Below are 23,693 nucleotides of genomic sequence, written 5' to 3' on the forward strand. Positions count from 1 at the left end.
TGGCTGGGAGGTTTTGGTGAAGGATCGTGGACTCACCTGCTGGTGGACTGGGATGTTTAGTATAATAATAATAAACTTTATTTATGTTGCACTTTTCTTAACAAGGTTACAAAGTGCTTTTCAGAGAAACAACAGATAAAAACAAGGTGGCAATAAAATGACAATAAAATAAAATACAGACAACATAGTGATGATGTACAGTGGCCGCAGAGGGCTGATAAGACCTTGCAACAGCAAGCTATTAAATAATTATAAATGCTTTCCTGTGAAAAAAAATATGGATGAGTGTAATGTGGTGTAATCCTGGACGAGAGGCCGAGGCAGTATCCCTGTGTTAAGGTCCCAGAGTGCACTCCAGGACACATTCCCGCGGCTTCATAGCTGCCGCCCCTCTGTCACACAGCAGCATTACACCACATTACACTCATCCATCCTCTTCACTGTCACCGCAGCAGTTTGCTCTTGTTTGTCCGAGTCTCAGCGTGGGTCACAAGAACAGCTCTTGCAAAGTCTGTCTGTGTTTGTCCTTGGCTGGATATTTTTGGTTCATTTTCTTTGGATGAATTTGCCTCTTGGTTCTTGGCGTTATTGAGAGCAGCTTCTGGTATGGCGTGATGAAAGTCACTGAGGGGTTACGCCCCCTCTTCAGGTCTTTGGTCATGGTGCATTCTCTCAGCATTTTTGCTTCGTACATCAAATGTAATTTTCCATATCATAACTACATGTTGGATGTCACTCAGTACATTAACATGCACAGTTCAGATCAGGCAATTTAACCGGACTGCTGTTTTTGTAACAGTATACAAGCAGCGGGGGGAGAATCCATTTATTGATGAAGTCTGTCCGACTCCTCCTCGACTTGATGGTGAATATGGAGTATAATGAATAATGAGCTCCTCAGCGTCAGTTTGACTGAACACTGTCAGTGCGACCTTATCTCTGCAGAAGTGAAGCAAGTGTCTACTTCTGCTTTTGCTTTGTGTTCAGTCATTGTGGTGGTGAACAGTTTTATTAAGCAGCGTGACACATCTACTACTGTTCTGTACGTATGACTGTGCTTTCTGTGCAGCTGACGATGTGCGCCGTGTCTACAGAATATTAGAGCTCAATAATTAATCGAATATTAATCACAATCATGTTTTTTTTTTTATTTAAAAAATATACGTTATCAAGAATGTAGCACGACGTAGAAGTGAAAACAGTGCTCTGTTTATTTAACCCTCAGGGCCCACACACAGAAATTACACACACAGAATCAAGCTTTTGAAAATATTATACATTCATATTATTAAAAGTTTATTTTTTAACCAACATCAGTCCTTATCATAAATATCAAATATTCATTAAATTCCAAAATATTATCCCTGTAATTGCTAAGGTTTTTTAGATGAAAAAATAACCCAAAAATGAATTATTTTCAGTATACTACTTGCAAAGAATTTTTTTCTTTTTTTATTACCACAGCCTGGGATATGTCAGATTTGTAGTGACATCGATTTTTATACGTTATTGTTTTTGTGTAGTGTCAAATACTCACATACTTTTCAAAATCAGAAGAAAATATTAACATTATTAGGATTTTCTGCTTTCATTGAGTTTATTTTTTTTTTAACAAACATTAGTCCTAATCATTAATATTTAATATTCTTTAATTTTCAGGATTTTAACCCTCTAAATTCCAGGGTTTTTTATATGATGCCACTGATTTTAGAAGAAAAGAAAATGCAAAAAAGTCTCATACATGAAGACGGGCCTGTATCCTGTGCTTGGCTGTGTGGCCTCTTTGGAGCAGAGTTAAGAAAAAAAGGGCTCTGATGGTTGAATATGATCATTGTTTGAATCTTTTCAGACGGTCTCTTCTGGGAGACATTAATGGTGCATCACTAGCTGTTCACATGAAAAATGACAGAAATAGCTGTGTGAAGAGGAAGTTCAAACCCAGACTCCCGTCTTACCGCCACACTGCTGGAAGAGAATACCAGCCCCTTTAGTCTGTTGACTCATGAGACGAGGCAAAGTTCATGTGGGATTTTCTTTTTGTCGTACTCTCTCCAAATGAACTTTTAGCTTTTAGACTCTTCAGATGTTTGCCTCCGTTCTGTGGCAGTTATCTGACCTAAACATATATATATATATATATATATATATATATATATATATATGTGCTATCTTTTTTAAGACATTTAATCAGACAACCAGCATCATGTGCTGGAAGAAGGATTAGGGCTCTTCCAATGTAACAAAATGCACTTTGGGGGAAAGACTGAGGCTAAAGCAACAACATCTGAGTGTTTCTTGGAGAGACTGAGCGGTGCGGGGGGTACCCCAACGATACCTATCAAGGGGCTGTGTTCAAGAGTGGTGTGAAGTGCTTTACTTCACATACTAAAGGAAGGAGACCAAAACTCTGCTAATTTTGGACAAAAAAAGAAAATACAGGTATGATTGGCCAGTGATTAGCCACACCTATCACAAATATCATTAGTACAGCCCCCACCTCTTATTTATTCACAAACAACAGAGACGCTGTAGAGATTTGACTGTACCATGAAAACAGGCATGGTATGATATATTCAGATTCTGTTATAGTAAGGGGAGCTGTCGCTCCATCAGTGTTTTGATATAATATCAGCTGTCCCTCAGGTCTGATATCCTGCACAGGGAAATTAAAAGAGAGGCTGCTGCGTTAAAGACTGGGAGATAAGGACGTGAGGCTGAGACCACATCCACCAGAGTCTGACATCTGAATCCGAGTCCCCCAGGTGGGAGGATGTTTGGGCTGAATGAGGATAAAGATAAGAGGCCTGTTACCTTTGTGTGAATATGCTGCTGCAGCTGTTGGAGTTTCTGTTGTGTGACCTTTGTCTACTTATAAATTAAAACAATTGAGAATGTTGCTTTCAACAGATGTAAATGGGTATGAAAAAAGGGTAAAAATACATGTTTCCATATAGTTTTTTTATTCTTCATCTCACAGCTAATCATTGTTTTGCAGTCCAGACCAGGGGTGGGGGATATATCAAACATGCTTGATGTTTCGCGGCTTGTTCCACGTGAGAAATATAAAATGACAGTATTGCGGACATCAAGTATAAATTTTAACCTTGTTTTTTTTATGCCTCCTACATTTTGGTTCTCTGGCTCTCTCCTGCAGCTCTCCACTTCTCACAGACACACACACAAAGCAGGGTTTTTGCAGAGCTCCAGACTGTGACTCTTTGGTCACATTAGTACTGCTGAGATTTGCAAATACTATTAATATCAGAACTGGAGAGCTTTTAGTTTGTTTCTAGCTTACAGAGAATAAATCACCGTGTTTAACGGCGCTGTGATAACAGTCTAACTGAATGAGTGGTAGTGGCGGTAGTGTGAGCAGGTGAGGCTCGTGTCTGTATCTGCAGAGCTCCAACTGCGACTATTAAGTCACATTTTGCGATCACAGAGCACCAGAACAACTTGAAAATATCAGTGATATTTGAACTGTAGAGCTGATAGTTTGTTGCCAGCTCACAGTGAATGTATCCTCACGGTTAAAGGGCTGCGGTATCTGCTTTAACTGTCTGCTAACACTAACATCCAACTGTTGACTGGAAGCTTCAAGTCCACAACAAAAACATCAATACCTCTGGTCTGAGATGAGCTGGGTCCTTCAAAATAAAAGCAACACATGTCTTTATACTTTTTTACATTTCATCATAAAAGCACTTAAACTTCCTTATAACCATATTTTATTAAATGTGATAACAGTAGTGTAGTCAGCTTGATTATATGACAGAAGCTACTTTTAGGGGTCGACAAATTATCGACCTGTCCAATTATCAGGGCCGATATTTGTCATTTTGCCAATTATCTGTATTGGCGTTTTATTTTAATGATTGCATATAAAATTAATTAATGAAAAAGTGCGCTACTTTGACTGCTGAAGCTGTGTATCTCCCTCTGGTCTTACACATTTGCTAAAGGCATTTAAACAAAGTCTTGTGTTGGGAGTTTGTTATATTCCAAATTCTAAATTGCGACCGAAATATTCTCATTTTTATTGTAAATGTGTATCGGTTTCAAATATCAGTTACCAGTCTCGTTAACTACTAATAATTGGTATCCGTATCATCCCTGAAAAACCAATATCACTTGACCCATAGCTACTTTATTCAAATTTGTGTTTTAGTAGTTAACATTAGTTTAAAGGACATGTAAAAATATTGAGATATGCAATGTGTATCACGATATATCCTTAAAATATTGCAATATTATTGTAAAGCCATATTGCTCAACCCTAGTTCAGACTTCACTTTACTGTGAAAATCTGGGGCAACATTTTTTTTTCCTGTTGTCTCGACTCTCTTGTGTAATTGAGTCGTAACAGTGCATATCTCCCATCTCTCCCTGGAGGCTGAGCTAAGGAAGACATCTGGACAGAGGGACCGGCTGGAGGGAACAAAGAGCCTTTTCTGCTCCCTGTCACCCAGTCCCGTCCAATCCTCAGCGGACACACAAACCAAAGGGCCCGTTCACATTCCTCCTTTATTAGCGCTCCCAGCATGCTGGAGTAATAAGAGCTCATATTCAGATAATGGCACTTATCAAGGCCATCGTCTTCTTATTGTGATGTGAAACACATAGAGCCTGACCGAAGATGCATAGCACTCTTCTTTATCATCGAGACTGAAATTGATGAAATATCATACTGTTATACACTCAATGTAGTTCTCAGGACGTTTCAGCACCCAGATTTAGCTGCAGAGTGAGTGCTCTTTGCTTTCACACTGCTCTCTGTTACAGGAAGCTGCAGACCCAGAGCAAGGGTGAGATGGAGGCTAGAGCTCTGATAAAAGCCACCAAAAAATCCAGCCTGACCCTATATGAACTCGCAATTTCTGTCCAAGATCAACCTATATATATATAAAATATGATAAAGTGCACTACTTTGGCTCTGCTGTGTATTTCCCTCTGGTTTTAAGCATTTGCTAAAGGCATTTAAACAAAGTTTTGTACTGGAGTTTGTTATATTCCAAATTCAAATTTTGACAGGAATATTTAAATTTTTATTGTAAATCCATATCAGTTCAAAATAACGGTCATCAGTCTCATGAACTATTATTATTACTTACCAATCCATCGATCTGCATTGATATATCGATAAAATAAGCAACAATCAGGTAACATTGATGCAAAGTGTAATCATCGATCCATATCAATCTTTTGTATCACGTCACACAGCGTCCGGCAGATGATGGCGAGCAGTCAAGAGAAAGATGATGAGGCTAAAGATGAAGATGATATATTACTATTATTTGAGGGGGGGGGGGGCAGATTCGTATGTAACCGACTGTGTTAAATCGTATCGTAGTAAACTTTGTAATATTGGCAAATATCGTATGGTTGTACAAAGTATTGATATAATATTGTGTCATGATGAAACCAGTGATTTACACCCCTATTAATTATCAGTATCGGCGTCAGCCCTGAAAAACCAATATCGGTCAACCCCCAGCTACTTTTTTAAACTGTATTGTAACTGCAGTTCATTTAATAATTTTGTATTTTAGTTAACATTACTTTAAAGGACATTAAATATTTATATGTATGTGTGTGTGTATATACAGCCTTCAAATATCACAATATTATTTTAAAGCCATGTCACCCAGCCCTGGTTAAAAATATATATATATAATTTTTTAAAATTTAACGTTTATTCCGAGCTAGAGGCTGTTGTGTCTGCTCGCACCACTTCTCCTTCTTCTTTTTCTCATTACAGTAGTTTGTCGTCTCGTGCACGACAGGTTCAGCAGAACGGGCTGCAGCCCTCTGTGTTTTTAGTGCGTATGGCCATCTGTGGCCATGTGGCGCGTGGATGATGATCACTGCTCCTCACTGCATGTCAGGCAAATCTCTCCCAACACTTGGAAGGCAGAAGGCAACACTGCCAGCCATGTCTCCTTCACATGCACTCTCTCCCCCCCAATTCTCCACTTCATAGCTGTGTCTTTCCATCACTTTCCATCTCTCAGTTGCAGCCCTCCCTCTCTCTCTCTTTGTCTTTTCTCTCTTGATTCAGTTCATTAAAACTCCTGGCGTTTATGCACTAGAACTGCCAGTTTCTTTTAAATTGGCTAACTAAATTGGTCAAGTATTCTTTTATGGTAAAAGTAATGTAACTGATCTCATTTTGAAGAGTTCGGGCTCAGAGGTGTGCTGTCGATGGAAACAGTGGAGTGAAGTTGCTGGAGGAGGAGATAGTGTTACTCGGTCAGGTTTCTCCATCTCGTCTGTGAACTGTGGATCTCTGCCAACGTGTCGAATCAAGACGAGCAGTGACCTAACTGAAACACGACTGCCGAGTAGAGAAAATCAATTATTCATTGAACTGCCAAAGATTTTATATACCAACATCAAATGATAAACGTTTTCCCTTCTGAACTTGTGCTGCTACTTTGCGGTCTGGTTTGACAGCGTGCTCTTTCATCAGGCTGCGGTCCTGACAGCTCCGACCAGCAGCGGCAACCTCCAACAGAAAAGGCAATCTAGAGAGTGTACGGGAGGATGGATGGCGTTCACACAGTGTAGTGTGACAGGGTTGCATAATGTTAGATTAAGTGATAGTGATTGGCAGAAGTCCGATACTTGTGGTTGTGCTTTCAACGAACTAACGGGAACATGTCCGTGCTTGCGTCACATCCCTGTGGGCATTTCTCCATAAGATCAACGCCGCCTGCTTACTCACACTGCTGCTATGTTCCTGAATAGATAAACATCTGTCAGCATGTTTGTTTTCTGTTTGGTCAATTTCCAAGTAAGACAACTGGAAAATTAGTCTGATCTGAGATGTGTTTTAACATTTTGTAGCCCAACCCTGCTCATAGGAACAAAAAAAGCCTTTCAACCAGCGTTCTTTGTATTCATGCATGTAATTATGTATGTTTAAACTTTTGTCATCTAAATGGCATGTTAGCTGTTGAAATTATTAACTAATCCAAGAACATTTATTCACTTACAAATAATTTTATTCTATTTTATTTGTTGGCAGGGAAAGGATTTAATATGCATCATTTTCAAAATATGAAACCACAGACAAGATCTTTTTTAATCAGTAATAAGAAAAAAAAAATAAGATTTTGTGTTGTCACTTTCTGCATCATTTATTCTGGGAACTCCTCCACTATGCAGCTCAGAAATATTTCATTAAGTTAAAAATGTGATTAAATGCTTTTATTTCACTGTCAAAAAGTGAGGGCTGGGACAATATGCTTACCTCCTGATTCAATACGATATCAATATTTGGGTGCAGCTTCGATATTTGTTATAATTTTTAAGTATTGCAGTTTGTTATAGGAATTTATTGTGGTTTTGGTTTAAATTTTTAACACTAGACTAAGGGGAAACGTTGAATCATGCATTTTTAAGACTGTATAGCACAAGGCATATTTATTTTGTTTGTATCATATTTAATAATTTTATCCAAGTGACACACTTTGTAACCTCTGTGCACTGTGAAAGGTGCTTTATTAAATAAACTTTATTTAAATGGCCTTGTGATAAAATGTGCATATTCAACATAACATATTCAACGTTACATTTTGTCCCTGCTCATCAAATGCAGTGTTTCCCATGTAATGATTTATTTGTGGTGGCTGCCACAGTATCAACACTGTCGGTCACTCATGGATTTTCAATATTGTTTCAGAATTTAAAATGGGTGAAACCTTTTTTTTTCGTTGTGGATCTGCAGCGTATTGATTTCCTTGGCCTTGCCCCACTTTCTCTCTCTTTTTTTGTTTATCAGATCACAAATGAAACATAAATTAGCAGGGTCCGCATGCTCGTGGAAACAGGTTTTGACATATTCAGATAATGGCACTGACAGGTTTTCCACAAGCATTAATCACATTTTCCAGGCCTGGAAAATTTATAGAATAAGTTCAGATCTTTTTGGAATTTGTTGATGGACTGAAGTCGTTGCTGAAATTGTGATCTTGTATGGATAACTTTTCCTGTAAAGTCATCTAACAGCAAATTTATTTTTTTGTAGCTGATAACGTGTTTTGTTTACCATCAGGTATCTTTCTTCTTTTTATTTAGGGATGCAAAATATTGGATTTTTTACGGATATCTGATATGCTGATATAGAATTTAACCCTTTGAATGCCAGTTTTTTTGTCATGATGTCACTCAGTTTTTAGATGAAAAAAAAACACAAACAATGCTTTGCAGCAACATTGATTGTACCAGTGCATCTAGTGGAAATAGCATGTATTTTGTGTGGTAAAAAATTACCAGAATGACACCCAGAAATAATACAGTGCATTTTTTCTGCTTTGATGGCTGTGGGATCAAAAATTACAGTTTGAATGGGTTTCAATGGAGCTTTTTTTTTGCAGTTAACAGTATGAATGTAACAATTTTGTTTCCACAGTGTATTTTAGACTTATTGTAGGAGCTGAGCTGAAAATTAAAAAAAAAATTAAACAGAAATACACAATCTTGCCAAAATGTATGCCATATGCATGAACACAGGCCAAAATTATAAAAAATCGAAGAATAAAAAATGCTTAAAATGCGCCAGACAGCCTCTAAGGATTAAATCCAATAAGATATTAAAAAAGCAATAATACTGCATTATTTAAGTGAAGCGTTTGTTAATCCCCACTCCGACTAAAAGTATAAAGAGACATTTATCAGTTTCGATCAGTTGGGATAAATTTAATAAGAATGATCCCAAAATAAAGTGATTCTGCTGTCGTCTCTGTTGATCTCATATCCTGCCTGCCGTCCTTCTAATATCCTGACCTGCCCTGTTCAAACTGAACCTTGTCTTTGTTGCTTCATTAAATCATTCAGGCCGCCACCTTCACTATCTCATCTGCTCCTCTGCTGACTCAGTATCAGTCATTTCCACTAAATCTCTCGTCTCGCCACAGACTTTCTATCTTGTAATGAGGATTATGTTTTCACTCTTGTTTAGACTGATCTGACCCTCCTCGTTTGTTTATCCCGTCATTAAAACAACTTGACGGAGGCATTTCTGCACCCAGTGACTTGTGCAAGACTGGACTCTCAGCATCTATTGTTTTTCTCACCGAATGTTACTGGAAGCGTTTCAGATAGAAATATAAATACATTTTATAGTTGAAACACAAACAGACATGAAATAACAGCTGGAAAAGTTATAGAGTGAATAAAGTCTGTAATTGGTTTGTGCTGGAGCCACACCGTTATAGACGACAGTTTTTAGATGAGGCTTCGCACGAAAAAAAAAACAGCAATAACTTTTCATCCTTGCTCATTTATTCCATATTACACTGTGTGAATCTGAAATACTTCTTCACTATAATTATATCATAACTTTTTCCACTTGTCACATCGACTTTTTTTTTTTTATAAATACAATCGTCTAACTCAGTTTTGTTTGTAGTTCCTGTACGTGGTTGATTAAAATGAATTGAACAACTTTTGTGTCATTAGAGACTCAAAGTCAGTGTAACTGGTTGACGCTTCTGCGTAGTGCCCAACATCCATTTTAGCATCAACCTTTTGCCTTCCAGTGATGTGATGAAATGTGGTCAGCCCTGTGCAGGTCTCAGCTTGTCCTCTGTGGACCTTACCGTCTCACTCACCAGCAGTCCACAGCTTAGAAAGCTAATATTGATGAAGTCATCCGATGTCACAGTGCCGTTGATGGTACCACCACCTCCCGCTACACACATCAGTACCAGACCTATTGTGGAGCTGTCTTAGGTGTGAGAAGCTTTTCCCCGAGTCGAGAAATTAGTTTGGACAGACCACCCTCGCTTACAAAAGAGCCAATTACAGCAGCATAATGCCGTCTCCAATTAGATTTGCATGGCCCGCTCGGAGGCAGTCACTGCCTATTGTCCGGCAGATTAAACGCAGTCAGAGCAGCGGCCATGCTGCCTGCTGATGGGACCGAGCCTCGAGACTCGCTGACACTGACTGCACACACTCGGCCTGCTCCATCAGCCTTCACACACACAAGCCTATATATATCCTCACACACAGTCTGAGTCTGGAGCATCATGTAACATTTAGAGCACAGAGCACAACATTCAGTTGTTCTTTTTACAGACGAAGAACTTAAAGTGCCCATAGATTCATTAAGTTTTAAACCACAAATGTTGAGGGAGTATTTTGCCAATTTAGTGCTGTATTTCTGACAGATTAATTTTTAAAAAGTGGTCAAAATCAAAGCGGTAGAAGCTGAGATATCCTGATTTTTTTGTCTTTAACATGTGTCAACTTCAAAATCACACTGTTTACCATAATGCAGCTCATCTTTTTAGTAGCCCCCCCGCCTGCTAAATGGCCATGTCTTCCACATAACGCAAGCTTTCTCTTTCTTATGAATTTGCAAGCCAAAACCGAGATAACCCCGATTACATCACTATGACATCATCAGGCGTTGTTTTCTTAACTTGACAAAGCTCCCACAGAGCCACAGTACATCAGTTTTCACAGGCTGAGCGGTGCCAACCATGATGAGTTAACTGTTTAAACAGTTTGTCAGAGCTAATGTGGCACTTGGACGTGATGTTCGCTAAAAATGACGTCACCAAGCTGACAGTCAACCACCAGTTGATTTCGGACCGTCTCTTGACCTGGCTTTTGTGGTGTGTCCTGCACAAATGGGATAATTTCGCCCTTGTCGGCTGTTTTTCAGCTAATTTAGCATGTTGAATCAGACCGATGAATCGAACCCTGATTGGCAGTAAAGCTCAGTGTGCAATACAAGAAACAAAGTGATGAAAGTAAACGAAAGGCTAAAGTCAAGAGAGCATGAGATCAGAACAAACTAGTTATGTTGGGTGAGATTTTCGTTGTAGCCACCGAGCATTTTAGCAGAAACGGTTCACAGTTGTCTGTGTTAACGTTGGTTAGGGCATGGTAGATATCATTCGATTCAGCGTTGGGTTGTCTTGTTAATGTGTTAACTGGTAGAAGTGGGAATCACCAGAGTCTTTACAAAACAAAATAATCACAGTTTTTAAGGTTTTGTGATATGCTGAGTTTTGTAATAACATGTATTGCAATATTATGTGATTTATTACTTTTTTTTCAACTTTTAATTAATTGAATAATAAAGTCAATACTTGGCATCTTAATATTTTATTTTTCTTTCCATATTTGAACAATGAATATAGATTACCACCAACAGGCAGGTGTGGAGTTATTTTCCCTCACTCAGGCACAGAAGGTACATGCTAGTCTTTGAGATTTTTTGGCCAGGCAATGCAATAAGTGAGCCTTCATCATCACTAGTTCTTCATGTTTGGTTTGGTGTGTCTGAGCTATAAAAATGGGATGTGATTCTGTCACTAACCTGGAGAAACTTGGCGCTCTCATAAACATAGGAAGAAGGCAAGCCAGTGAGCAACTTAAGAGGACATGATCCAAAAAAGTACAAGAAAGTAATCTGAAAATTAGTTTTTAAAAAAAGAAGTAGAAGGTTAAAAAAAGGCAAACAATATTTTGAATAAAGGCTTAAAAATTATATTAATTCTGTTGCATAATTTTAAATATGTAATTATAATCATTATAAGTGTACTTTTTCCCTAGCTTTTAGACATTTCCCCCTAACTTTGTCAAAATAATTTCAAAATAATTAAAATCAAATAATTTCTCACAATTTGTGGATTATTTCTGATCATGATGCTCATTTTCTTTATCCATGTTATTGAAAGAAATGGTACCAATGTGCTCGGTTCAAAGGTTTAAATACTTGTGAAAGGCATCTGAGAGCTGCATGACAAGAAAAGGCAGGTTTCAAAGACGTAAGGTGTTATTTTTCTGTGGTCGGGGCTCCAGAAGTTAAACTGACTGGTTTTCTCATTGACAGTGTTACTGTAGGTGAAAGGATGTTTCAGCACTGCAAAGATGGGAGAAACTTGTGTTCAAAAATATCGGGATATTTCATAAAAATTCAAAGGTATAACAAGCCTGTAGACACGAAGCAGTGCACAACTCCTTTGGTGAGAGTCATCCAAAATTCTGCTGTGTCATTGCCAACAGTAAGCTGACTTTGCAGAAACTTAAGGAGACGACACAGTCAGATGCGCTTCACAACACCCACATCTTTTGTTTTCTGTGTAAACCTGTGTTGTCTTATTGCCGTCATTGTGGGCTGATGACTGTCAAGATAAGCCACTTTCCTGTATCCTTGTTACAGTTTCATCACAAACAGTAGACAGATCAGCAAATCCCAGCTAATCTTACCATGACTGCCTCTTCAGTCCGTGTGACACATCTGATGCTACAGCTGGGAAATGATGTGACACACCACAACACATTTGTGTTGCACTAAAACAATCGATTTAAGATTTCGGACAAATTTGGGATAAAGTCAGTCAATTTTGGGGGATTTTTGTTTCCGTCAATTTTGCTTTTGATAGACTGACATGCTTTTACTGGTGAAATTGTATAAAAAATAAAAATAAAAAAATGAGGTCTTCTTTTCCTCAGCAGCAGATTGTGAAGGTCAATAATTGATCTGTCCATTGGTTCAGAGCTGATCAGATCAATAGATGAGAGAAGCAGCTGCTGTGAGTGAATGCAAACTTTTAGACCCAGCAGAAGAAACGGTTAAGTTTCATTTTCACTGCAACTGACGTTCTGCTGCTCCATGTGTGCCCAGAGTACGCTCTGCCCTGCGGGAGGTAAATTGCATAACTATACAGATTTTAACTTTGCTCCTAATGAAGTAGTCCACCTGTTTTTGTGGCACCAGGTGTTTTAATCGTGGCGAGCCGCCACAAATAAATGCATGTGTTGGGAAACCCTGGTAACCAGCCAAAAACTGTCTACCAGGAAACTTTGGCATCCCTGGTAACTTTATAACAAGGAGACACTCTGAATTATCCATAACTCTGACTCATAGCTGAAGTGGCTGAGGCTCATGGGTATCGTAGTACTTCTCATAAAGGGAGAAGAAATAATTAAACCTGATGTCAGAACATAAACTTACAATAAGGTTAATTTATCCAGGGAACTTCTGTATTTCTGTCTTGAGGAACATTAAGGGGATCATGGAAAGAAAACTTTGAAGTGGGAATATAGGTGAAGTGGGGGGGGATAACTTGAAGAGCCCATCACAGATCACCTTTCTTGTGTTTTAATACACTTTAAAATAATAGGCGGGTTTTCATTAACCCTCAAGTTGTGCAAATTGAAATTGTGAATATAAATATACCTAAAAAACAAATAAATTTTGCGCTTGTCAGTAGGAACTGGCTCCCTCATGATGCAGCAGGAGTTTTTATTGCATAGCATAACTCTTCAAAAGTTGAGCGGATCATCTGGAAGTTTTGAATCCACAATTCCTCTGTGAAATCATGAAACCCGTCTTGATTTGGTCTCTGGTATTTAGACTCTTGTGTTGTTGGTTTATATATTAATGAGAGCATGTTTTTTCCAGCAGGACGTCCTCACTGAGTCTTTAGGGTCGCCAGGCTGGATTTCAGTGGTATAATGTGTGAAACAGTGTATTTATTTAATGTAATCACAGTGCAAACCTTTCTCATGGACTCGAGCTGGTTTCATTGGTTTGGCATCTCCCTTCACTGCAGATAGGCCACTGTGTTGTTGGTTTGATAAAACTGTTTCTCGTGTTTTGCTTTGATTATTGTGTTTGTGTTGACTTGGTTAAAAGTATGGCTTATGTTATAGAGTCACAGAGACCTACGAGGAAACTAAAAACATACTTGGGTCTGCAGCGTCTGATAGTGGCACTTTATTTTCAGACAAATTTGAACTGTGGCGACAAAGCCGTGTTGCAACTCCTCTGTCTTTTCATTTGTGTCTTATTTGTTACTTTTAGATACGATACATCGTCTCTAGAGTTGCATTAGTGTGAGATCTCTCAGGTTAGCAGATTGTACAGACCGGCACATTGCAAGTAGTTGTAAGTTTCAACTCGTCCCATCACAAAACTTTGGTCTGAACCGAGCTTTTGTTGCTAATGATTTTCTGGTCGAGCATGCCCACACCCACTGCTTCATTTGTGTGCCCCCAAGTCAAGTCCTTGAGCTGAAATATTTTTTCCCACATTTAAAAGTCAGAATTTTGACTAAAAAGTGACAGCCCTGGAGAAGGATTCAACGTAACCTTTCCTGGCTGTATGTAATATAACATAATGAGTTAAGAGTGCTTATTTTAAAACGAGTTCAGCTTTGTGGTTAATATCTCAGAGCAGCTGTTCTACTTCTCATCAGCTCCCGGAGCGACGGAGCAGATGTGTTCAAACCGAAGCACACGAGGCTCCCTCGGCTACAGCACTAACTTCTGACTTACCTTCGTCTTTGTTAGGTAACCATTGTAGTTGGGTCGGGGATGCAGCGAGGTTAATGACTGTGAAGAAATCGCACTAATGAGTCATAAGTTGCAACGGTGACCACAGAAGTGGAGGTCATGTAATTAGGAAGAGTGCTAATGATGGTGAAGCCACAGGAGAGAGCCATAAACATCCTGACCAATGGGCTGTCAGCTGATGACCACTGGTGTTTCCCTGCTGGATACAGTCTGAGCCAACGACCCAGCTATTCTGGAAAAATACTGCGAGGAGGGAAACTACTCAAATTGTCCCAATAAAACAAATGCAGACACAAAGATGTCTTTTTCCATTAAAGTTAAGTGCTTCCTCTTTCTTACTGGGATACAGGCTGTAAGTGCACTGCACCGGTATTTGTGTTGGGAAGGAAGATTTGTTTTAATCAGTTTCGCATCATATATATTAGTCTGTTTTTAGTGTCCTTAACGTTGTAGTTCAGACCACATGAAGCCACATCGTCTCATCACAGGTTCCACTGGCAAAAGGTCCAGGCGTGCAGTAATCCGCAATAATTCCTAAAGAATAACCCGCATTTTGCCGTTAAATCCTTTAATAAAATAAACATTTTGAACTTCTGTACAGCTGACCTCCCAAACCCAGACTGCCGACACAGCTTCTCCTTTTTCCCCCACGTCACTTCTGCCAATATACATCGAGTGAAACAAATATCTAAATACTTATCAGACTTAAATGATATCACGTCCATGTCCAACGTGTCCCTAATAAAAAGGGTAAATAAATAGAAAACTGAAAATACTCCAAAGTTCAGCATTCACGCGAGTGATAGCAGAATAAAAAATCCTTTTCTATCACAGAATGACCTGTTCGTAAAGTAGACCCAGGTGTTATAAGGGATTTAATTCATTCATATAAAAATAAGGCCTGAATCAGTATTTCAAAAGTCTTAAAAATGCTCAAACATGGCAAATATTATTTTATTAGACTTGTTTTGTTTTTGTTTTTGTTTTTTTTTGTCATTGCATTGTAAAACTCCCAAATAAATGGTGAGATTTATTTTAGTTTTTTTTTTTTTTTTTTTTAAATCACAAAAAACATCAACAGTTCTAACTTTTTTTTTAACATTTGGGCAAAATTGTCCTGAACTTTGAGTAAAAAAGCGTTTATTTATTTGTTTGTTTTTCAGTTTTGGCTACTGTAAAATTGGTCTTAATATTCATCAAAAAAAATCTTTAAATGTCTCAAATCTAACTGGCCTTAAACTGCAGGAGCTGTTACAAAGGAGGTCCTCCTCCTACACTGTATCCAGGTCTCTTTATACATCCATGGTCTGAATGACAGAAGCCGTCACCCTGAGCACTCAGAAAACTGCAGGACGTTTTTTTTTTTTCAGTTTGAAAGAATACTCCACATAAATTTCTGTCAGTAGTTGCCTGCGCAGCGGCCTGGTTTCAGATGCAAAGGCTGACCCTTCACCTCTGAGGGGAACAGCTCGGCTCAACACTTCCATTAATGACAAGGTTACGGTGTGTTTTGATTGGCAGGCTGCCCTCTCCTAGGTGCACAGGAATGCAGGCTAAAGCCATGGAAAAGCAAAGAGTAACTCAGGCAGTTCCTGTGATCGTATTCGGCTTCAGGTATCATTTTCCGTAGCTCTCAGACCTGTCCTGTCTTATTCCCTGTATGGTCTTTCCCTGGGGATCGGGCCTGTGGCCGCATTCCAGAGCCGTCCTCTCAAATTAGACTTTGTAGGGGCTGCAGTCGTTCTGATGCTCCCTTCATCGGGAGGCAGGGACACAAACCCTGCCTTCTTGACCACGGTTGAGACGCTGCCAGCGGCTCCAAAGCAGCTGTCCCGGTGTTTACATTTTGCGCCTCTTGCGATTTGAGGAACAGTAGGTTTGTAAAACTCCTGCAGCCAAGCAATAAACACTCGCTCACTTCCTCGTTGTCAGCAGAGGAGCGGCTCTTAATTTAGAGTTTGCATCAGCAGAAAACAGAACAAAGGTTTCCATTCAGTTTACATGCACTTAAACCGAAATCATGCAGTATTTTTGATGATTCACCATGATTAACACTGTTAATTTTAGGCTCTGGTAGCATGTGTTTGCCCCATTTACAGATTTACACAATTGTCCTGCAGTTGATGGTTGTAGAGAAAACAATCTGTGCTCGAAAGTCTTAATTTGACTCGTCCATCTCTATATGAACCCAGATTTTATTTTTTAGATGAGTTAAAGTTACAAAACCATTGAAATAATTTCTTATTCTGCTGGCCCAATTAAAAGCTACCCAATAACAGCCCTGCGTCATCATTCCCTCTGCTGCTGATGTGAAAACGAACGGCAGACTCGTCCTGCAGGTAGGAAGAAGGGGCTGGTTGTTCTCAGCTTGACCGTCTGTTAAATTTATTTTCAGACACATAGTTAATGAGGCTCAACCGTTACAACCAGTTTCAATTTTTAGCTTGTTGGTGGCGATTCGCTATCAGCATATTATGCTCTAAATGTAGAGGCCACGGGTCATTTGGGGCAAAGCCTGCTGCCAGCAGCAAAGTGTGCTTTTTTGGTGGCACTGTATAGTTTGGAAAATTAATATTATTTTGGATTAACGTCCTCGGCTGCTGCGATTATTTATCAGTATTTTACAATGTAAATTCAGTGGCATAATAGTTTTAAAATGTTTTTTTATTGTGTTTGGCTTGAGAGACGGCTATGTATAACCCAAGCTAGCATTGTGAAGTGCCCTGAGTGTGGGAAAACAATACCAATGCCCAAAAAAGACTGGAGACTGCACAAATTTGATACCAACTGCAATTTAATTAAATGATTGAGAAGATGTTAACTGCTGTCACCATGAACACTGTGACCTGTCTTCTGCAGCTCACATTTATAAGAAAAGAGAAAAACAACTTAATATTGAACAATACCCACCAGCTGCACGGTATTGTTATGAACCAAACTGCTTGTAAAACTTAACAATCATTAGATTTAACATGAAGTGGCTGTCAAGGATGATGATTTTTTTTTCTTGCATGTTATGGAGCAGATGGTACCTGATCAGGCTTTCAGGATCTCACACATATTTCTGGAATGATTACCAGACATGAAAGCAGCAGGACTGAATAATAAATATATATATATATATATATATAAACATTGTCTAGCAATATATTATGGAATTTCAACATGTGTTGCATTGGAAAAACTAATATAACAAAAGGAAAGCTGGCAGTTTTGAAAAATACTTGGAAGAGCTTCATGAAGTTTTTGAAACAAAATGTTGATTAAGACTAATAAAACCAAAGGCCGTAGTGGGGTCAGGGCAATCGAAAATAAGAACATAAAGTGTTGTAACCTTTGAGATTCCTGTATATTGTAATTACTGTAACAACATCTGTTTTTCACCTCTGCTTTAAATTTTTATTGTGTTTTTAGTTTTTAATTTTATTTATCTATTGTATTAGGGATTTTTTTAAATGTATCTATTCTTTTTATATCTTCGAAGATTCATGTACATTGTAATTATTGTAACAGCATCTGTTTTCACCTCTGCCTTAATTTTTTTGTGTTTTTTATTTTTTGTTGCTATTTTTGTCTTTGTTTTTTTTTTGTTTGTTTGTTGTTGTTGCCTTTTCATTTTATGGTACACCATATTTGCTGCTAAGACTATTTTATATATATGTAATATAAAACCACAAATAAAGACATTATTTTTTTAAAAAAGAAAAGAAAAACACTTTATGATTATTATTATTTTAAAACACTAAATGTTTATTGAAGCCCTGTTGCTCAACAGACTGGTACTTACAGTGAGGTGCTCATCATGTCCTCACAGCATCACGAGTCTGACTGTAGCTGAGAACCAAAATTGCTGGTTTTACCTCCTCCGTTATTTGTCATGTCACAGTAAACTGTTTTTAGGGGCAGACATGACAAAAGTGATGTTTTCCATGTGAATGAACATGTGTAACAGCTTTCAGTGACCTTAGCGGCACTAACACGATCCATTTCCTGTCTCCACAGATGCAGCAGCTCTTCTACGAGAACTACGAACCGAACAAGAAGGGCTACATCCGAGATCTCCACAACAGCAAGATCCATCGAGCCATCACCCTCCACCCCAACAAGAATCCTCCGTACCAGTACCGCCTACACAGCTACATGCTCAGCCGCAAGATCGCAGACCTGCGCCACCGAACCATCCAGCTCCACCGCGAGATCGTTCAGATGGGGCGCTACGGAGCGGCCGAGCCAAGCCGAGAGGACCTCCAGCTCGGCATGCCGCCTTCATTTATGCGCTTCCACCCGCGGCAGAGAGAGGAGGTCCTGGAGTGGGAGTTTCTGACGGGTAAGTACCTGTTCTCATCGTCTGATGGTCAGCCGCCCCGCCGCGGGATGGACTCCTCTCAGAGGCAAGCCCTGGACGACATCATCATGCAGGTGATGGAGATGATCAACGCCAATGCAAAAACACGAGGGCGGGTGATTGATTTTAAAGAAATCCAGTATGGCTACCGGAGAGTGAATCCATTATACGGAGCAGAGTACGTCCTGGATCTGCTGCTGCTGTACAAGAAGCACAAAGGGAAGACCATGACGGTTCCCGTGAGGAGGCACGCCTACCTGCAGCAGACCTTCAGCCAGATCCAGTTCAGAGAGGAGGGCGAGATGGACGCCCAAGCTCTGGCCAGCCACATCAACAAGGACTCGGACTCCCTCTCATTTCTGTCCAACTCACTCAAAATGCTGGTGCCCTTCAAGCTCGCCACCTCCGGTCAGGACCAGAGGGAGCCCAAAGAGAAGAAAGTCAACATCTTGGTTCCTCTGTCGGGACGCTACGACATCTTCGTGCGCTTCATGGCCAACTTCGAACGAGTGTGTCTGATCCCGAACCAGAACGTGAAGCTGCTGATCCTGCTCTTCAGCACGGACAACAACACGGAGCGGGTCAAGCAGGTGGAGCTGATGCGGGAGTATCACATGAAGTATCCGCGGGCCGAGATGGAGATCAAACCAGTTGCCGGCTCCTTCTCCAGGGCTCTGGCTCTAGAAGTGGGCTCCTTGCACTTCACCAACGATTCGTTGCTCTTCTACTGCGACGTGGATCTGCTCTTCACCAGCGACTTCCTCAAGCGATGTCGGAGCAACACGGCTCTCGGAGAGCAAACCTACTTCCCCATCATATTCAGCCAGTACGACCCCAAGGTGGTGTACGCTGGGAAGGTCCCCAGCAACAACCACTACGTCTTCACCTCCAAGACGGGTCTGTGGAGGAACTACGGCTTCGGGATCGTCTGCGTCTACAAGGGAGACTTGCTCCGGGCCGGAGGCTTCGACACCTCGATACAGGGGTGGGGGCTGGAGGACGTGGACCTTTTTAATAAATTTGTCCAGTCAGGGATTAAGTTGTTCAGAAGCACAGACACGGGGATAGTGCACGTCCACCACCCGGTCATATGTGACCCCAACCTGGAGGCAAAGCAATATAAGATGTGCCTGGGCTCCAAAGCCTCGTCGCACGGCTCCACGCAGCAGCTGGCCGAGCTGTGGCTGGAGAAGAACGACCACGGCTTCAGGAGACTGGCGAGCAATAACGGCTCGGTTAGGACAGCGTGAGAAAAAGGCTGTTTTCACTACCTAATTTATTTTTTACTGAAATGAAAGACTGAACGTGGATATATTTTGAAAATATGTCTTTTTTTTTTAAAGAAAATATACAGAAACGCCATGATGAACAAGTCATAGAGACAGACTCATGATCGAAGGAATATTGACAAATATTCTGAGCCTGAGGGGTCCGAGGCTCCTCTCGCCTGTTACATGTCATCAGTCAGGACGGTGGGAGGAGGACAGGCGGGTTATTGATGTGTACCTCAGTGAAGTACACCGTCTTGGTCCTTAAATATTCCATTTGTCCTGTGTGCAGAAACAGACTGGTGTCCATGTACTCTCAGACCAGCAGTGCTCCAAACAGAACTATTGATTGTGAATGTTTACAAAAGACAACATTTTATCCATTTAAAAAAAACAAAAACCATCAGATCACAGCTATTCCAATAATTACTAAAGGCCATTGCATTCGATAATTTCATTTACAGTCATTTTTCCATTTTCTTTTACGGTTAAAATGACACGACACTGTTACTGTTTCTCCAGGATTTTTTTTGTTGTTGTTTTTTTTTGTATTTTTCTTTATTATTAATTTCTGTGAACCCAACTGCTGGATTTTATATCTGCAATTCATCTTTTTGCTGTCTAATTTATTGAATTTGCAGGCTCCATTTTCTACTCTCTGACTGTTGAAATGTGTATATTGGAAAGATTGTATAACCATGTCAGTTGTGGGATGGTGTTTTTTTTGGGGGTCATTACTTAAAGTCATTATCACCAAAGAGTTTTGCACAGTCTGCTTTAGGTATCATGTTGCCTGTGTGTGTGTGTGTGTGTGTGTGCGCCTGTGCCTGTGTGTGTGTGCGCCTGTGCCTGTGTTGTGTGTGTGTGTGTGTGTGTGTGTGTGTGTGCGTGCGTGTGTGTGCGTGTGTGTGCGAATGTGTGGTGTATAATAGATTAAACACAATGTACCCCAGGCCTTTCTGATGGGTGAAGTGGGAACCAGTCTGGCCTTTTAATTCCAGTGGGTTGAAATGGGAGCAGCACTCTGGTCGGCCGGCTCAAGTCACACATCACTGTCTCTTTTTTTTTAATGACTCTTTTATGTTGAAATGAAACATGTTGCGGCTGGTCCCAGTCTACAGAGGTGTGGCTTCAGTGCCGTTTCCATTGAGCTGTGATGTGAAACCCCACATTGTCTGGTCCTGTGTTACAGGTTTGAGGGCAGAACATTTCCTCATGGCAGGCCTCGCCGTCCTGCGCCAGCAGGTACTGTACGTTGTAGCACTCCGTCGGGGTAATGCTCCCCCTTCAGCATTACAACATGAATGGCTGATTTTTAAGACTGTTGTACCAGGATGACTGACTGTGCGGTAATTATAGTGGGTTTTTTTTTAATTTTCTTTTTTTTTTTTTGTTTGTTAATTTTTGTTCTTTCAACTCTGTCCGACTGGGCAAGGTTTTCTATTTAAAAAGAAATAAAATGGGGAAAAAGTGTCAAAATTTGCTGCTGTTCTTTGTATTATTCTCACGTATTTTTGTCATTCTCAGTGATCACCTGCCGGGATGATGTCACTACAGAAACAACCGAGGAGTAACCCTCAAGTGGTTGGCCGAAGTCCCATTATGTTCTTAACGTAAAGTTGCGCACGTGATGTAAAGGTATGTGGGTCAGGTTTAGGAAAGAGTCACGCAGGTTAACTTTAGGAAAAGAACTGAGGTTTGCCGGTGTCACGTTACGTACCTAACAAAGATTTGTACTAACCATAAAGTTATGTACTTAAGTTACCTGGGTTAGGTTTCGGAAAACAATTATAGTTTACTCTAATTACGTAACATGTCAACAACAAACCAAAATTCTTTTCCTAATCCTAACCCTCATAACTTTACGGTAAGTACATACCGTGACAATGCCAAACCATGCTTCTTTTCCTAAAGCTAACTTAGATCATTTTATGTAAATATGTACCGTAAAAACATAAAGTTACATAGGCTAGCTTTAGGAAAACAAACATGGTTTGGTACTGTCATGTTATTTAATGTAAGTATGTATCTTGAAGACACCAAACCACGCTTCTTTTCCTAAAGTTAAGTTTGTAACATGTCCACTAGGGGTCGACAGATTACCGGCCTGGCCGATTATTGAAACCAATATTTGGCATTTTGTCTATGATCTGAATCTGCATTTTATTTTAATGATCACTGATACAATTAATTAATTTAAAAGTGCAAAACTTAAGAGAGCTACTTTTATTTATTTTTTTAATTATTTTCTATTTAAATGTTCAATTGCTTTTTTTTTAAAAATTATGTTGAAAGTATCAGTTTTGATTAAACATTTGCTAAAGGCATTTTAGAAAAGTTTTGTGTTGGAGTTTGTTATATTCCAAATTCTAAATATTGACAGAAAGATTTTTATTTTTGTTGTAAATGGATATCAGTTACAAATATCTGTTATGGCTCTCATTATTTACTAATAATCAATTACAGGTATTAGACCTCAAAAACCAATATAGGTCGACCCCTAATGACAACGACAGCTCATGCTTCTTTTCCTAAAGCTAGCCTACGTAACTTTAAATTGTCTACGTACTGTGAAAACTTTAAGTTACGTAGGCTGTTCCGTGGGTTGGCATTAAGTATATGACATGACAAACCATGTTTCTTTTCCTAAAGCTTGCCTACGTAGCTTTATGTTAAGTACATACCTTGACAACACCAAACCATGTTTCTTTTCCAAAACTTAACCTACGTAACTTTACGTTAAGTACATACCGTGACGACACCAAACCCTGCTTCTTTTCCAAAAACTAATTTACCTAAGTTAACACTAAGTCAGTAACAACAACGCCAAACTACACTTCTTTTCCTAAAGTTGATCCACATAACTTAAAATAAAGTATGTAATGTGATGACACCGAATCATGTTTCTTTTACCTAAAGCTTATCTACGAGAGTTTACATTAAGTATGTAACATAACAACACGACCCGTGGGCTATATATTTAATATACTGAATGTATCGTGGCCATTTCTTTATGTCAAGTATAAAATGACTTTATCGTAAACATAGAGTAGAAAATGACAGGACCACAGCAACAGCACAACCAAGACCACGATCATGGCGAGCCGGAGGTTCAGTATCAGTGCAGCCACAGCAAAGGCAGGATCACAGCACCAGCACAGCTGTCACCATGATCCAGGCGCAGCCAGTATCGGAGAAAACTATGAAACAGTGGAGCACAAATGCTCTGTAGAGGAAGCGGAGTTAATCTAATGCAGTATAAAGACAAGAGCGTTTGCAGATGGAAGGAGCTACAGAAGGAAAAAGGAGCTCAGTGTATCCTAGAAAGTCCCCCGGCAGATTAAACCTATGTCAGCCTAACTAGGGGCTGGTCCAGGCAACCTGAGCCAGCCCTAATTATAAACTTTATCAAAGAGGAAGGTCTTAAGTCTACCCTTAATTGTGGCGACGGTGTCTGCCTCCCCGACCGAAACTGTAAGATGGTTCCATAAAAGAGGAGCATGGTAACCGAAGGCTCTGGCTCCCATCCTACTTTTGGAGACTTTGGGAACCACAAGTAACCCTGCGTTTTCAGAGTGCAGTGCTCTTGAGGGTTGATAGGGAACTATGAGCTGCGACAGATAGGACGGAGCCTGACCATTCAGAGCTTTGTAGGTAAGGAGGAGGGTTTTAAATTCAATCCTGGATTTTACAGGGAGCCAATGCAAAGAAGCTAAAACAGGAGAAATATGGTTCCTTTTCTTGGTTCCCGTTAGTACACG

General features: G+C 39.8%; 1 protein-coding gene across 1 annotated transcript in view; it reads left to right on the plus strand.

The window, feature by feature from the left end:
- The window catches only part of chsy1 (chondroitin sulfate synthase 1), a 79,556-nt gene extending 58,145 nt beyond the window's left edge, over positions 1 to 21,411 (plus strand). Inside the window, exon 3 of the mRNA XM_088082888.1 lies at positions 18,322 to 21,411. Coding sequence (XP_087939014.1) covers positions 18,322 to 19,914 — 1,593 coding nt within the window. The 3' untranslated portion in view covers positions 19,915 to 21,411. The remainder of the gene's footprint in view (positions 1 to 18,321) is intronic.
- Positions 21,412 to 23,693: the final 2,282 nt, after the last annotated feature.

The sequence above is a fragment of the Plectropomus leopardus genome, chromosome 1 (assembly GCF_026936395.1).
Source record: "Plectropomus leopardus strain MGB_pleo_1.0 chromosome 1, ASM2693639v1, whole genome shotgun sequence".
In the NCBI taxonomy this organism is placed as follows: Eukaryota; Metazoa; Chordata; class Actinopteri; order Perciformes; family Serranidae; genus Plectropomus; species Plectropomus leopardus.